The 16,462-nt window shown below is 54.8% G+C and overlaps 1 protein-coding gene across 5 annotated transcripts in view; it reads left to right on the top strand.

The window, feature by feature from the left end:
- The window catches only part of Fam222a (family with sequence similarity 222 member A), a 43,913-nt gene extending 28,857 nt beyond the window's left edge, over positions 1 to 15,056 (top strand). For 2 of the 5 annotated variants that reach the window (XM_021634769.2, XM_060382576.1), the window contains 2 exons: positions 10,749 to 10,922; positions 12,646 to 15,056. In XM_021634769.2, coding sequence (XP_021490444.1) covers positions 10,749 to 10,922; positions 12,646 to 13,925 — 1,454 coding nt within the window. In that variant the 3' untranslated portion in view covers positions 13,926 to 15,056. Of the gene's footprint in view, positions 1 to 1,284; positions 4,563 to 10,748; positions 10,923 to 12,645 lie in introns of those variants that run through there. The other 3 variants (XM_060382578.1, XM_060382577.1, XM_021634770.2) reach the window with 3 other exon arrangements.
- Positions 15,057 to 16,462: the final 1,406 nt, after the last annotated feature.

Raw genomic sequence — 16,462 nt, 5'->3', positions numbered from 1 at the left:
ATCTGCAGCCTTCCTGCTCCCCTTGCCCTTGGCAAGGGTTAATGTCTGTTGTAAAAGCGTGCTCAGTGCCAGGGTGAAACTGAGGCCACGTGTGCTGGGTGGGGCTGGTAGCTTCTTAACCCTGTTTGCTGTTTCTCCTCTAATTATTTGTGTTTAACGAAATAAAACAGAGAGAGGCTAGCCTGGTCTACAGAGCGAGGTACCAGGACAGCCAAGGGTACAAAGAGAAATCAGGTCTTAAGAAAACAAAACCAAACAAACGAGAAAACAATCTTTTTTAATTAAAAAAAAAAATCTACCTCTATGACCCAGGTTTTTTTCAATGAGTTTACAGAGGGATGAACAGCGCAGTTTAGTGTCTGTCTGTGCCACCTCGCCCTCTTGCTGGCTGTTTTCTCTTTGTTTTTGTGTGTGTGTGCAGCTTCATGCACCTAGAGGCCTGAGGATGACCTCGGCTTCCCAAGCTTGTTTGAGACAGCGTCTCTCACTTGACTGGAACTTGCTGATTCGGCTGCCAGCGAGCCCCAGGCATTTTCGCTGCTTTTGCTTCCCCAGTGCAGGATCACACTGTGTATACCGGTAACAGTGCCGGGTCACCGAGGTCCACTTATGTGGGTTCTGAGGGACACAGGCATCTGCTGACAGAGCCATCTCCTACCCTCGTCCTTGATTAGATTAGCTAATGATATGATCTATTGCCTTTCCCCAAAGATCCATCTATAGTATTTATTAGTAATATTACCCTTTTAGGGATTCTAATTCATTGATTTATGCTTTTATCTTTATTAAAATCTTCCTGCCTTTTGAAGTTATTTTTTTTTTGAGCTAGAGACTTAAATCTTTATGATTTATACTTAAATTTTAAAGAAATTACATCGATCTATGTGTATAAGAAATAGTGAACCATGGCTGGGGTGTGGAGGTCAGAGGTCAACTTGTAGGAGTCAGTTTCCCCTCCTTCCACCATGTGGGTCCTGAGGATCGAACTTGGGTCTCAGGTTTGGCAGCAGCAAGTACCTTTACCCACTGAGCGCTGTAATTTTTTTTTTTTTTTTTTAGGAAAAGGCTGCAAAGCTTATACTCACTTTGAATCTTGCTTTCTAGTTGTTTTAGAATTTTGGATCTGATTTGTTTTTTCTCCATCCCTACCTGTCCATCTAAGCAGGAGGCTGTGTGTGTGTGTGTGTGTGTGTGTGTGTGTGTGTGTGTGTGTGTGCGTGTGTGCGCGCGCGCGCGCGCGCGCGTGCGTGCTATGGATCAGAGATGCTTCTAAAAATGTACTGAAGTCTTTGTGTCTAGGTACATGCCAGGGAAAATACAGCAGATCTTGTCTGAAGTTCCTTGTGATATAAAAGCAACCTTTGGTTTGGGTTTGTTCTCAGTGAGAACTTAGAAGGCTGTGAGCCTGCTTTGGGAGTCAGGATTGCACACCCCCTCCTCTGCGTCTCCCTGGATGAAGGCGCTGGATGCCCTCTGCTAGCGGGTTCAGGCTGTTTGTTCTCATAGAAGCCCTAACAACACTGCAGTGCTGTTTAATGTGCAGACATTAGTACCGTGGACCTTCACGGGAAGTAAATGCTTTTTTACAAAAACAAACATACTTGACACGTTGGGGCCTGGATGTGATTTTAGGATAGCTTGACCTCTGCCTTTGAATTTGCAACCCTTGCCAGTTCTGCAATTGTGACCTCTCTGGATTCCTGTGTTTAAGCATGACTCTGGTGCTGTCGAGTTGGGTTAAGCTTTGTGACACAAATGCAACACCCCCCCCCCCGACACACACATACCACTTGGCAGTGTGGCCAGTGTGTAGCCTGAGTGAAAATATGGGAGGGATTTGTGTTTCCTCTCGCACTGTGACCGGGTGCTCTGCTTGTCTCTAGGTAACTTAACTCATTGATTCTTTGTTTCTCTGTGGTGGGGGCCGGGTGACAGAGGCTGACATCAGGTGCCTTCCTCTGCCGTGCTGCCTCCATCTCTAACCCCAGTGCTCACAAGCACTGCAAGGGACCCCCTCGTCTCTGTGACTCCCCTTCACGTATGCCCAAGGCTCCGGACTCAAGTCCTCATGTTTACTGATGGAGCCGACTCCCCACCCAGTCCTAGCTCTGTGTGTGTTATTAGTCCCTGAAGAAAATGATGAAATTACTGTGTTCCGCGGTTGCTCGTAGGACTTGACTGTATTTGCAAGCCTCAGCAGCTGCAAATGGCATCTTCTCGTAAAGAAGGGAATGGCGCTGCGCTGTAACCGGCCCCTTGTTCCCTTCTGTGGTCAGCAGTGCCGTCACCGGAGCCTCTCACCATTAGCATGGGTCCCGGGTTTGTGTCACGGCGTCCTCAAGAAATGAGATCACTCTGCACCAATGCTTTGGCCTCACGTTCCGTGAGGCTGGTTGGCCCCAGTGTGCTATTGGGCAGCCTCTGGATCAGTACTCCATCTCCTTCCTCTCACCTTGAAGACGTTAAAGAAAATGAAACTTCATGCCACCCTGCACCCTTGTTTTCAAACTTTGATGTCCTCGGAATCCAGTTGCTCTACCAAACTGTATGGGGTTGGCCTGTCTGTAGCCTGTTCCTGGGACCATGGCCTCGAAGCCTGACTCCTCTCTTCAGGTGTTTTCTATCCTTTCCCTCTCTGTGCTCACTCTCCCTTCGCTCTGTGGATCATCCTTGCCTCCTCTTGCACAGCTGCTTTCTGTTCTTGCTTTACAAAAACAGTTGCTCTTCCCCCACGTTTTCCCATCAGCCCATCTCTCCACGAGGCACTGTGCTGTCACAGCCATCTCTTCTCTTGGGGCGTAGCTTATACGAAGCATGACCTTGCCCGAACTTTATTTGGATGCGGGTTGGACATTTGTTCAACATGGTTTACCCCTGGAGGAAGCGAGCTCATCTTGCCTGGCTGTTTACAGGAAGTTCCCAGTTCAGAAGCTCTGAGTCGTTGTCCTGACTGGACTTTCAGAGCTCAAGCATCCGCTCCATCGCTCCCGGCTGCACACGGGATGTGGCTATAGCTCTGTGCGCTCTTCAGCAGAGTGTGTCCCTTGCACCTCTCCTGTCACTAGGAGAGGGACCCAGGCTTTGTGTTTGGGGTGTCCCCTGGCCTTCGGGAGTGCACACTGTTGGCGCAGGCGTTACCTCACCTGATCTTCCCAGCATGCACCTTTATTTGCATTCGGGCCTCGGCAGTTGAGTGCCCTCTTCCCAGACGGAGAGGCACTTTTAGACACCACTGGTCAGGCATCTGGGCTGTTTCTAGTCAGTTCAGTTCTTCTGAGAGGGCCTTGCTCTCACAGGATCTGTCCTTGTTTTCAGATAGGGTCTCCACAGACTCCCGGCAATCCTTCTGCATCCGCCTCCTACGTGCTGGGATCCTAGGCATGGGCCACCAGGCCTAGTTGGGCAGTGGCTCTCATCTCCTTTGCCCCAAGCAGAACTGAGAAGGGGAAGGCTGGCCTGAACTTTGCTGCTATGCTGCGTTAACACCAAGGTCTTGGCCAGGCTATGGACAGCGTGACCTTGAACAAGTTGATTGGTCCCCTAGGACCCATGTCCCCTTCTATAAAGAAAAGGTCAAATGAGATGGATAGGAAAAGTCTAGCTCTGGCCGCCCGTAATGGGTAACATCAAAAGATCCAGGGGGTGGGGCAGCCAGTCTGAGCCCCCTTATGAGAAGGATCCCAGGAGCCTGACTTACAGAACTGTGACAAGAACCAGCTGCTACGTGTGCCCACAACACACCTAAGGGACCAGAGATGGCCACAGGTTATCTCTGTAAGAGCTAAAGACAGAGCAGGCTGTCCTAGGTGACTAGAGAAAATGGCCTGCAAAGAAAGAAGGGACAGAGACGAGTGTGTGTGTTCCCTCCCCTCCACTCCCGTAGGCCTAAGCGCCAAGCCTTCCCAGCTGGCCAGGGCCCCAGGGCCCCAAGCAGGACCTGATCACCCCTCCTGCAGAAACCTCCATCTCAGCTATGCAGGACCTCAGCTAATAAACATTTGACTTTCTCATTGCAGTTGCTAATATACAAACCTTGAGTTGTGCACTGCTAAAAATACAGACTCTGCAGAGAGCCCCAGGGAAGGAGGTACCCCAGGGACGGAGATGGGTCTAAGGGGTCAGGTCCTGGCTGGGCACACACAGGGCATGTGTGTGACTTCAGGAGAGTGACTGGACACTGACAAAGGGATAAGAAGGGAGACCGTCACCCACTGCTGGGCATTCCCTATGACCTGCCAGTTGGGGCTTCTGCCCCAGTGAGCTTCAGTCACTCGCATTTCTGTGGGAGCCACCTGTGCTAGCCACAAAAGGGGCCGGCAAGATGGCTCAACAGGCTTGTTGCCAAGCCTCATGACCTAAGTTCAATTCCTGGGAGCACACGGTAGAGGGAGAGAACTGACTTTTACAGTTGTCCTGTAACCTTCACATGTGCTGCCTTCCCAACTCCCAACATCAAAGTGTAGAAGAGAAACGAGAAGGGACGGCTGCATCAGGCTCATCATGTCCTGCCCGAGGGAGAAGGAAGACCTGGTGTGCTGGCCCCCATCCATCTCAGGCATCCGGTGAGATTTGCTGCCAGTGAACCTGAGGGCTCGGGACATGGCAGGGACAAAAACCCCAGGCCACACTGCCTGTACACAGGGCAGGAAAGAAAACAAAAACGTTTAAGGATTAGATATAGACACCCGAGAGAAGACAGCGAAGACACCCAAGGAACCAAGTTCCCCACAACCATTTGTTTTGTTTGGGGCTGTGGGGGTGTCCTCCCATTCCTGCCAAGCAAGCTTCAAAATTACAGCAACCCCCTTGCCTCAGCCTCTTGGGTGCCAGCTTCCAGGTGTGTGCCCGCTCTCAGCCATCCTGTTGTTGTTGCAATCCTGGAGTGCTTTTATCTGTGTCTCGTGCGCTTACTGGCTTCTGTGTATCTTCCTTAAAGATGCCTGTGCAGCCCTTCTTTCAGCCCAGCTGCTTGCCTTTCCCTCTGGTTCCCCAGGTCCCATGTGTGTTCTGGGTCCTGTTTCGTGTACGTGATTTGTGAGCATTCTTCTCCCATTCTAGAGCTGTCTTCTTCACGCTTCCTGATCCCCTTTGAAGCACCAAAATGTTTGATTCCAGAGTCGTCCGTGGCTTTTATTAGGTTGCTTTTATAGAAGGCCTCAAACAACCGGAGCCATTGTGCAGCCTCCTGTGTTTTCTTCGGAGCATTTCTAGTCTTGAGGCCACTGAGACAAAGAAGTGGGTGGAGGCACCTGCTGCCAAGTCTGGGGACCAAGTCAGTGCCCGGGACCCACATGGTAGAAAGCGTTGTCACCTTCAGCACATGTGGGGCATGCTTCCTCCCCGCCCTCACTGTAATAAATGAACAGAGGGGTTTGAACACTTTTGAAAGTTTGGAAACTTTTCATGTAGGTCTCTGACAGAGTTTTGAGTTGAGATGATCCAACCTCATCATTTCAAATGTAGCTGTCTAGTGCTTGCCACCAATACTAGATACCTAGTTGTCTTCCACACCAGTCATTGAAAAGACCAACTTTGGCAGCTGGTGGTGGTGCACGCTTTTAATCCCAGCACGTGGGAGGCAGAGGCAGGCAGATTTCTGTAAGTTCGAGGCCAGCCTGGTCTACGAAGCAAGTCCAGGATTGCCAGGGCTACACAGAGAAACTCTGTCTAGAGAGAAACAAACAAACAGAAAGACCAGCTTTTTCCCCCTACTTGAATGTCACTTCTGGACTCTCCAGTCCCCTGAGCTGCTGGTGCCTCTCTTTATGCCTGGTACCCACAGTGACCTGACCATTGTAACTTGGCATTAAGCTTCAGAATTAGAAACAGTTTGGGGTCTCGTGAATCCCCAGAATTTCAGGACAGACTTTTTAGTTTCTGCAAGGAGGCCAGCTGAGATTCTGATAGAAGTTGCTTGGGGCTGGAAGCCAGCTTCCAGCCTGAGTCTCCCAGTCTGAATGTGGGATGTCTTCCTGTTTGTTAAAGTTGCTTCAACATTCTGTCACTTCTGGATCACTTTGTTCTTCTGTTCATACTTATCCCTAAATATCCTACTACTTTTGATGCTGTTTTAAGCAGAACTGGGTTTGTTTGTGTGTGTGTTTTTTGTTTTTTTCTCCCAGGGCTGGGGATGGAACCCAGGGCCTTATGGGTATGATCAGCAGCTGTTCTGCCACTGAGCTACACCCTGAGCCCTGGTGTTTAATTTTGCTTTTTTGAAAAGTGAGCATATACAAATAGAACTTAAAGAATGTAGGGGTATGGTCATGGGCAAAGGGCATGAGACCCGGAGAAGGAGGCCGGGTATGGCAGGGCTGGGCCTGGCTGATGCTCATGTAGCACTTCCAGCTTTTTAAATCTCCAGACAAGCCTTTAATGGGGGCTTCGTGGATGGAGATGGATTGGGGGAGAGATGAGCAGGGAGAGGCTGCCAGGTCACCCTTAGTGGATGGCGGCCACTAGAGTCATGTGTGGCCAAAACAGCCACTCCGAGGGGCAAGTAGGAAATCCTGAGGCTCAGGCAAGGACAGGCAGGTCAGGGTGAGGAAGGATGAAGTGTCCCCAGCCCCACCTTCTGGGACACAGAGGCCACCCCAAGGCTCCAGCCAGTTCTTGAGGGTCGGGGAAGGCCTGGGGAGTGCCTGCCCACTGCTGTAGGTGCAGGATGTACACGTGGCTTTATTCACGTGCCTGAGCAGCTGAACATCCTTCCACCCTGCCCGGAGAGATAGGCAGAGAGCTGTGACCCCCACCCCTACCCCCTAGAGGTCCCAGCCATTAACAGAGCACGCCTGGAATTATCCGTGGTCTGCTCCTCTGGTTGACCACCAGGGGTCAGTAGGTGCAGCAGATTGGGGCGCCCAGGACAGCCAGCAAGGTGCCAAGCAGCAATCCCCATCCCTGTGACTGCCTGAGTCCTTCCCTGTAAAGACCGGAGAACAGCTGCTCTCCCGGCCCAATAGTCTCTCGCCCCCTCCTGAGCGACCTCATTAGGCATTCTGCTGGTACCACCAGCTAATTAGTGTCACGTTAATTGAGCATTCAGGAGGCTGCCACCTCCAAGGGCGTAGTGTCACAGTGAAGGGGAATGCAGATAAAAGGGTGGTGCCCAAGGACCCTTTCTGTCCCAGAGAAGACTTCGAAACCCCTTCCCTCCCCATTTCCACGTAGAACGCCCCAGGGACTTCCTGATCCTTTGGCGAGAGACAGTAACTGGAAGGGAGAAAGGAAGTGATTTCACTGACCCCTGCAGCCACTCTTCCAGTCCCATGGGAAGGGGACAGCCCCATTCCGTACCCAGAAGACTGAGGTTCCCCTGAAACTCTTGCCCCAGGGGCATATGTAGGGGGCTGGGCCACCTGGGAAGGACCCGGTTCTAAGCTGCTGTCCCCAGCGCCACGCTCCAGAGCAGGTACCTGCCCTTCCAGAGCGTGGAACCCATTACACACCTCACAAAACACAGCCTGTCCCCAGGCCACCTCCTCTGATCCAGGCCTGGGTCCCAGCCTAGAGTAGGCTGGTGGCTCCCCACTGTACGCCGGAACAAGGATCTCATTGCATGCTTAAGTCTCCCGGAACCTGGAGGCACCCTTTCAGCCCCTCGCCGGCCAAAGGCTGCCCGAAGTCTAATCGGTCAAGGTGACGCCCACGACCCAACTCCAGCCGCTTAGCTTCTCACCGCAGTGGTCCCCACACAGGGAGCCCCGCCCTCCCTTCCCTGTGTGCTGCCGGCAGGCAGCAGCGCAGTGAAGCCCTCTCTAGTCTCCCTGAGGCAACATTAAACCCCACTCAGAGGGCTGGTTTTAATTGGCTTAATATACTCGTTAATAACCGCGTCTATTTAACGCACCTGTAAAAGGCCCATAACATTAACTTAATGGCAGCGACAGCTCGCCCGGCACTTCCTGCCAGCCTTTTAAATCTCCAGACAAGCCTTTAATGGGGGCTTCGTGGATGGAGATGGATTGGGGGAGAGATGAGCAGGGGGAGGCAGCCAGGTCACCCTTCCTCAATGCGGTCCCTGCATGTTTAACCTTTTCTGAGAAACCAGGCCGCCTCCAAAGCGGTCTCAGAGGAAACATGTGACCATCGATGTGCATTCGGGGCCTGTGACTGGAAGGGAGGCTGCAGAGGGCGGCCTGGGTCAGGTGACCAGTCCCTCCAGTGTCTCCTTGAACACACTTTAGCGGAGGCTTTTACAGAGGAGCCGAGTGGGGATGCCACACAAGAGCTGCAGGCCAAGGACACCAAGGAAGGCCAGTCCTTTGCCCCTGCTCCTGAGACCCTCCAGGGCTCACACAATGGGAAGCTGGTTTCCTGCAGACTGGAGAAGGGCAGTGCTGCACTGAGGTCCACAGGGTAGGGACTTAAAGGCCTGTCACACACCGCCTTTCGCCAGACAGGCCTACTCCAGGTGAACACATCTGTGGATTAATCTGTTAGTGCCCTGGAGACCCCCCCTCAGCTCTGTGCTACCAGTTAGGGATTAAGCCTCCCACATGGACCCTTCTGGGGATATTTCATATCCCAGTCATAATGGAAGGGGCCTTTCCCTGGGGAGCCTGCCAGTTGGGCCACACACCTGGACCACCACAGTGGCCTGGGGCCGGGAAGTTTGTTTCCCCAACCCCCGGCTCGGCCCTTCTGCTCCGATCCCGTATGGCTCCCTCTCCTCCTCTGCCTTTCTCAGAGGTTACTTCCTCCCACTGATCACTGGGTCCAAGCCAGGAGCCCCTCCGCCCCACCAGTCAGTCCACTGAACCTCACTGTTGATTCCCAGGAATCCATGCCAAGCAGGCACTGTGTCCCGGACAGGACAGTATGGAGTCTGTCGCATGGTGTTTCTGGGGTGGAGGGAGAGGCACTTAGGTCTGAACAGGAGGTACCTGTCTGTGGCCTCTCCACACAGCTGGGTCCAAGGGGAGGTCATAAGGCTCTTCATAAAGTCACCGTGAATGCCTTTGGTCCCAGCAATTAGGAGGCAGAGGCAGGCAGACCTTTGAGTACTTTATTGAGGTCTGCATAGTTCTAGGAGAGCCAGCATAGAGAGACCCTGTGTTTAAAGATAGATAGATGATGGATGGATGGATGGATGGATGGATGGATGGATGGATGGATGGTCACTTCATGAAAGTCACTGGCGCTACGCCCCTTCCCATCCCACACTAGTCACCTCTGTACAGTCAAGCCCCTAATCCAGTTCATGTCAGATGAGGGGAATCTGACGCTGCTATTTAGAACACAGAAGTGTCCCCCTCACCCGTCAGCCTGCCGCCATCCTGTTTCTGGGGCCTCTTGCCGCCCACCACCCCCATGCAGGTGCTGGTCCCTTAGCTCGCTGCCTGCATAGTAGGGTCCAGGAAATGGTGGGTATGCGAGAGACGGAGGAGGTGGACAGGTCCCGAATGGATGGGCTAAGTGTCCACCGTGTCTTATGGAGAGTGGAGCACCAGCAGAGCACAAAGCCACTACAGGTGGCCCCTGAGTCTGGAGGCCAGCTGCAGTCAGTCTACTGTGGTCCCTTTGGTGACGACAGATGCCACCATGAGATTCCCCAAACTAGCTGGGATACAGGGGGAGCTGGACGCTGGGCTCTGCCTTATCCTCACCTGGCTGAGGAGCCTGCTGTCACAGCTCCCCAGGCTCTCCACGAGGACTTCTCCCTCTTCCCTCTGGCCCCGTGTTTCCCAAGCAGACTGAATGTATGAGCACCTGTGACTAGGTTTTCTCCACAGGAAAGTCTTGGAGTTTGCCAACATGGGCCCAGGAGCTGTGTTTCAAGCCAGCTCCACTGCAGAACAGGCTGTGTTTGAAGCACTACAGGATAACCTTTGGTCTTTTAGGGACCAAAGCTAAAGGCAGGGCTCCCGTCTCAAAGGTATAGGTGAGGCCCTTGATTAAAGCATGTCTGTGAAGGGTGACCCCTGTAGCCTTCCCATCACCTTGCCCTGAAAGAGGCTTACCAAGCACCAGCCAGGAAACAGTGAAACTAACTGCCCAAGCAGCCTCTCAGCAGCTGGACGATGGCCTCCTAACTTAGGTGGCCCCCAGGCCCTTCGTGGGGTGGCCTAGCTCTGACCTTGGCTGGCCGTAACCTCTGACCTCTTCCCCTATAAAATGGAGAGCCGTGTGCCATCTTACCACGTGGCAGGTGGCTGTGTGGTCAATGGGACTCAGACACCCAAGGGCAGCTTGCCTGGGTGTCTCCTCAGGCTCCCACAGCAGGCTCAGCTTCGGCTGAGCTATTCCAACAAGACTCCCATGGCCATTGTCCACGGCTTCCACACATCTCTGCAGGCAGCCTCCGGGTCTCTGTGTGACAGGGTGTTGTGGGAGAGCCACATTCCTTCCAGAGGGTCTTACTGATTACACAGTTCAACCAGGGAGGGGCTCAGGCGCTAGGTGGTCAGGGAGGCAGGTCTCCAGGGTGGCTGCCCCGTGTCACACCCATCCCTACCTCCATCCCCACCTCCCCCGCAGTTGTCTGGCCCTCCATACGCAAGCCACTCAGAAAATGGTGGGTGCAGAGCCTGGCACCCAGTCATGGCCAGCGGAAAGACTCTGCATCCGGCTGCCCTCTCCCTCCGGAGACGCCACCCCGGGATGGTGACTGACCAGACAGGGGCGAGGTGCGCCCTCTTCTGGTAACGGGACCAGAGAACAGGCACTTCCTCCTTGTTCTTAAGGTTTTGAACACCTAATTTATTCCATCCATTAGATAGATTTTGTAGATTTAATCATTTTCACAGTTGGTGGCTCATTGGATACTCAAGATAAACTCCGAATGAAAGCATGCTGCAGAGGACAAATGAGTTTTCACACCACAATGGCAGAGACTTGCTTGGAAAGAGAGTTTAAGGGGAACGAAAATACACACGGATATCATTTTTTTCCCCTCCCGGCAGCTGCTTTTGCTGAGTCTGGTAGGTTTCCACAGCTAATTTCACCAGTTTTGTTCATCTGTAAAATTGCATAAAAGTGACATTTTTGTGCTCATTATAGCAACCGCTGATTTATGGCTGGCAAATGAAGAGCTGGTCCCTTTTTTGCGGGACTCTCAGAGCGGTGCTAAGTGCCCATGAAATTGCTTGTATAATGTAGTTTAAATCCAATCGCAGAGAAAGATTCCCCCGTTGGCCAAAGTGACATTTCCATTCTCCACACCAAGTTTATTTTAAGGCTACTTAAGAACAAGGGGTGGCCAGAGCAGAGTGTGGTGCTCTTACCTGCTGGGCCCACGTTAGGCCCAAAGAGGTGAAGGGATGCTACCCCAGTCCATGTGGCCCCTGCGCCTTCTGCCCTGATTCCTCCCCGTACCTCCATCTGTCAAGCAAAGCACCTGCTGACCCGTGGAGCTGGAGAGATGACCCCCCGAGCCTGGCTCTGTGCACTCTGCTGCCCCGCCCGCTGGAAGCCACCAGTGTACATACCCCGGGTCCTGGCAAGCATGTATCTGCGGCTGTTTGGAGCGCCCAGTGTGGTGAGAGGCCGCCCCAACATGCACAGGCCCTGGCTCTGCTGGCCTGAGCTCTCCCAGTTGCCTCTCTCCTGGCGACGTCCCTACACAGACAGCCATACACTGGACCGAGGCTGGGCGGGTCAGGGCTCTGGAGGACCATACGGGAAGGGACCTCATGAGTGTCCCTCTCTGGGGAGGCCCTGCTCTGGGCCAGACTTGAACAACAACTGACCTCCCCCAGTACTGCCTTCTATACATGGGCCTGCTAACCCCTTCCAGGTACCCTTGCGGGCAGCCTTAGGAACATTGCCCTACTTTACGGATGAGAAAAGGGAGGCTAGGTGTGGTGAAGCCCTTTGCCTAAGTTCCCTGGGAGTTGTGGAATCCATGCCTCACCCCGCTGGGCCCCTCAGCACAGCCGAGGTCACCCTGCTGACCCGGCACCATTGTTGTCCCCATTCTGCAAGTGGAAAAACTGGAGCTTATGTAAGCAGACAGCTTGCCCGAATAGCCACGGTTCCGCCCGACCCCTGCCGGCCCTGGCACAGGACTTCCTGTGTGCCACCCCGACCCCTGTCCAATGTTCCCCTGCCTCAGAGGAAGCTATGGGCTGGGCTGGGCTCTAGGACAGCTTGGGGTGCCACCGTGGCGGAGCCAGTGTGGCCAGCTATAGTAAGTCCCACAACCTAAAATGTCACACGGAGTATTAACTGGCCAGCTGCAGCGAGTGCCCCGTGTCAGCTTCATCTCACGAAGCCAGGAATGCCAGCTCAGCCAGTCGATGCTGCTGGAAGTGGGGGTGGGGCTTAGGTGCTCAGTTGGAAGGCACTTGTCTCTCATCTTGAAGCTCCGGGTTCGATCCCAAGCAGTGCATAATGGCACACACCTGTGATCCTAGCATTGGCAGGGAAGGGGCAGAGGGCAGAAGGCAGAAGAATCAGAACTTCAGAGTCATCAAGTGTGAGGCCAACTTGGAACACACATGGGTCCCTGTCTCAGAGCCGGAGGGAAAGAAAAGTGACGAGCTTGTCTGTGGCCGAGGGCTGGCCTGGGCCTTGTCAATTTGTGCAGTTTCCTCTGTGAACCTTGTTTTGGTCCAAAAGCGGAAGTTTGGGAGAAACAGGCCGGTGGGGAATGAGGGGTTGCGGCTGCCAGCCCGTCTCTCACGTGTGCCTCTACCCCTGCAGGTGAGTCAGTGGCCAGCTCTATGCATTCTGCCCGATACCCGAGCCCAGCCGAGCTGGACGCCTATGCTGAGAAGGTGGCCAACAGCCCACTGTCCATCAAGATCTTCCCCACCAACATCCGAGTGCCGCAGCACAAGCACCTGGGGCGCACGGTCAACGGCTACGACACCAGCGGCCAGCGCTACAGCCCCTACCCTCAGCACAGCACCGGCTACCAGGGCCTGCTGGCCATCGTCAAGGCCGCCGTCTCCTCCAGCGCGGCCACACCCACCGGGCCCACCAAAAGCGTGCTCAAGAGTGTGGAGGGCAAGCGGACTAAGCTGTCACCCGCCACCGTGCAAGTGGGCATCGCACCCTACCCGGTGCCCAGCACCCTGGGGCCCTTGGCCTACCCGAAGCCACCCGAGGCACCTGCCCCACCACCCAGCCTGCCTGCAGCAGCCACTGCCACCTCTGTGATCCCTCTGCCGGGTCGGGGCCTGCCCCTGCCACCCTCCAACTTACCCTCTATCCACAGCATCCTCTACCAACTCAACCAGCAGTGCCAGGCCCCAGGTGTTGCACCAAGCGCCTGCCAGGGCGTGGCTGTGCCCCACCCCAGTCCAGCCAAGCATGGCCCAGTGCCCAGCTTTCCGAGCATGGCTTACTCGGCCACAGCCGGTCTGCCAGACTGCCGGAAAGGCACAGAACTGAGCCAGGGAGCCACACCAGCCCTGACGCTGGCTGGGGCCGCCAAACCTGCAGGGTATGCGGAAGGCGGCCTGGATTACCTGCTGTGGCCGCAGAAGCCGCCTCCGCCCCCGCCCCAGCCGCTTCGAGCCTACGGTAGCAGCACTGTAGCCAGCAAGTCCCCTGAGACTTGTGGCGGACGGGCGTTTGAGCGAGCCAACGGGTCCCCCCACAACTGCGGCGTGGGGCTGCCCGCCAGCTTCACCGTGGGCCAGTACTTCGCTGCCCCCTGGAACAGTGTTCTGGTGACGCCAACCAGCGACTGCTACAATCCAGCAGCGGCTGCCGCCGCCGTAGTGACAGAGCTGGGGCCTGGGGCCGCCCGGGAGCTGAGCGGGCCTCCTGCAGACACGCTCTCAGGCCTGACCAGCAAGAGCGTGTGCAACACGGCGGTGCTGAGCAGCAGCCTGCAGTCGCTGGAGTATCTCATCAACGACATCCGGCCGCCCTGCATCAAGGAGCAGATGCTGGGCAAGGGCTACGAGACGGTGGCCGTGCCCCGGCTGCTGGACCACCAGCACGCCCACATCCGCCTACCTGTCTACAGATAAGGTCTGCCCTGCGGGCACATGGACAGATGGACAGGGTGCTGGGGGTCGGCAGGCCGAGGCACAGGGCAGGAGGCCAGCGGGGCACCCCACCTGCCCCGTGGCCATGTGTCTACAGGGAAGCCAGGCTGGTTACCTCCTCACTGCGATGGGCAGGCAGGTTGACCTCACACCAGGGCTTCTCCCATACACACTTGTGGCCCCAGGAAGTAGGGAGGGGCCAGGGCTGCCCACAAGGCCCATCCTTCATCTAGTCAGGGAGGGGAGGACCTTCTACAAACAGGAAGTTCCTTCTGGGTCTCCAGCAGAGGGGTGCTCTAGTCAGCACTGGGTCTCTACCCACAATCCCCTGGTCTCTCAGACAAGGAGCCAAAGGGGATCTGTAGCAAGTCCCTGGGTCCAAGTGCCCCGCCCCCACCAACTAATCCAGGTGAAGACCACCCTGACTCCATACTCAGAGGCCTCAGGACTACCAGCCCCTGTTCCTCGTGACTCTCCCCGACCCACCCTTCCTGCTAGGAATCGTGCCCCAGCCCTACCCTGTCCACCCTGGACCGACCTTTTCTCCGTTCCCTCCAACACATCTTACAGGGCTGCCGGGAACAGTTGGTGCATTGCACAGGGCACCTTGCCGAGACGCCACTGCATCTAGACTTGTATAGTTATTGCAATTGTCTGCATTTCAAGGAAGGGACACCATTTTCCTATTCGCACAAAGATGTCACAGGGGGCTGACAAGGAGCCTGTAAACTCAGGTTCCATTCACAAGGACGATCTTGCCTTCTTCCTATGTGGGGTCTCCTGGGGACCAGGGAGAGGGTGATCCGCTGGCTGTAACTGGAATACCCAGTCCAGCCCCGTTTCTGCACTTCCCCTCCCCCGGGCCTGGCCTGCACCTCTGTGGGGGGTTGGTAAGCCCAGGAAGTCCTCAAGGCCTGCAGTCCCCTGGCCTAGGCCCCAGGCGCTCCAGCCGCGGTACTGTACCAAGGCCTGTCTGAGCACTAAGTGCATTTACAAATCTCTGAGAATGTTTTTTTTATACTAAAATTGACCATTATATTCTACTGTGAGAAGTGCAGTCTGCACTATATTGTTTTAAAAACGAAGAGAAAGAGAAAAAAAAAGGAAAACGGATGGCGTCTCAGCTGTGGGTTTGCTGTGAAACTTTTCACTCCTGCTGGCTCCCCCCTCAAGGATACACGGGAGGGCACCCAGGGAGCCGGACGGGGGCCGGGTGGCATATAGGTCGTTCCACACCCAAATCACTGCAAGGCTCTTGAAGCTGGATGCTGTCCCATGTCCTACCTGCCACCTCAGGCTGGTGGCCAGTGGTCCATCCACAGGAGCAAAATCAGAATCAAACCCGAGCCTGGAGCCAGTGCTGGGTGGCTCTGAAAATCCCCCATGGGAAGTCGTGCACTAGCCCCTTTCTGCTTGGTGGCAGTGTAGCCGGGAACAGGCTAGCCCAGACCACAGTAGGTCAGACACCTGGCACACGCCCATACCCTGTCAGTCCTGTCCTTGGAGCTCATCATTCACCAGGGACCAGTGTGTCTTGCTGGAGACAACATCCTTGCAAGGTGAGAAGTCTGCCTGAGGTCACGCTGCCGTGGGCCAGGGGTGCCCCAAATGGCTAGAGAGATGGCTCAGTGGTTAAGAGCACTAGCAGCCCTTTCAGAGGATCTGGGTTTGAGTCCTGCGTCCACACAGCGACTCACAACCATCTGTTATTCTGGCTGGGAAGGTTTGCTCACATCCCATCGGTCAACACACATCACGTGGTCAATCCCAGGTATTGGAGATTGTACTCAGCTCACAGCAGGACGAAGCAAAGTTTAACTGCAAAGGGCTTGGACAAGAAGTGGGGCACACACACCTATCATACCCACACTTGGGGAGTGGAGACAGGATTGAGAGATCGAGGCTAGCCTGGGACACACACAGGGCAGAAATAAAACATACAAATAAAGGGAAAGGCTGTGGTGCAGCCTAGCACACGAGCCACCTTCCTGGGGTGGGGAGGTAACTGGTCTCCCTTCCCAGCCCCGCCTTCAGGGAAAAGTAACTCTAGCTAAAAAACTCAGGTTTGACCAGAGACTGGCTCAGGGGTGGGCACACAGCCTGAGCTGGCCCAGTTAGAGGCAGCCCTGGAGGATGGCAGGGGGATCAAGTTGCCAGGCTCCTGGGAAGGCCAACCCAGGCAAGGGTATCTGGGGCTAAGTCAAGAGAGTCTGAGCCCCCATGGATTGAGCCACGCCTGAAGCTACTGGTACATGGTCATTTTCAGCCTTATGGGCCAACGTATGAGCCCATACAGATGAGGACTGTAACCCTTCCAGCGTGGAGGCTGAGTTAGCCACAGAGCAGTCACCAACTCATACTCAAGTCGTCTTACCACAGACAACTGAAAAAGTATGTCCACTACTTGTTAGGGTATTAAAGCTACCAGCTCTTGGCCGAGCGAAATGGCTCAGCGTTCAAAGGTGTCTGCAACCCAGGCTGATGATCTGAGTTCAATTCCCAGTATCCACATAGCAGAG

The sequence above is a fragment of the Meriones unguiculatus genome, chromosome 4 (genome assembly GCF_030254825.1).
Source record: "Meriones unguiculatus strain TT.TT164.6M chromosome 4, Bangor_MerUng_6.1, whole genome shotgun sequence".
NCBI lineage: Eukaryota > Metazoa > Chordata > Mammalia > Rodentia > Muridae > Meriones > Meriones unguiculatus.
The sequence above is the reverse complement of the archived record's forward strand: the minus strand, read 5'-3'. Positions and strand labels throughout refer to the sequence as shown.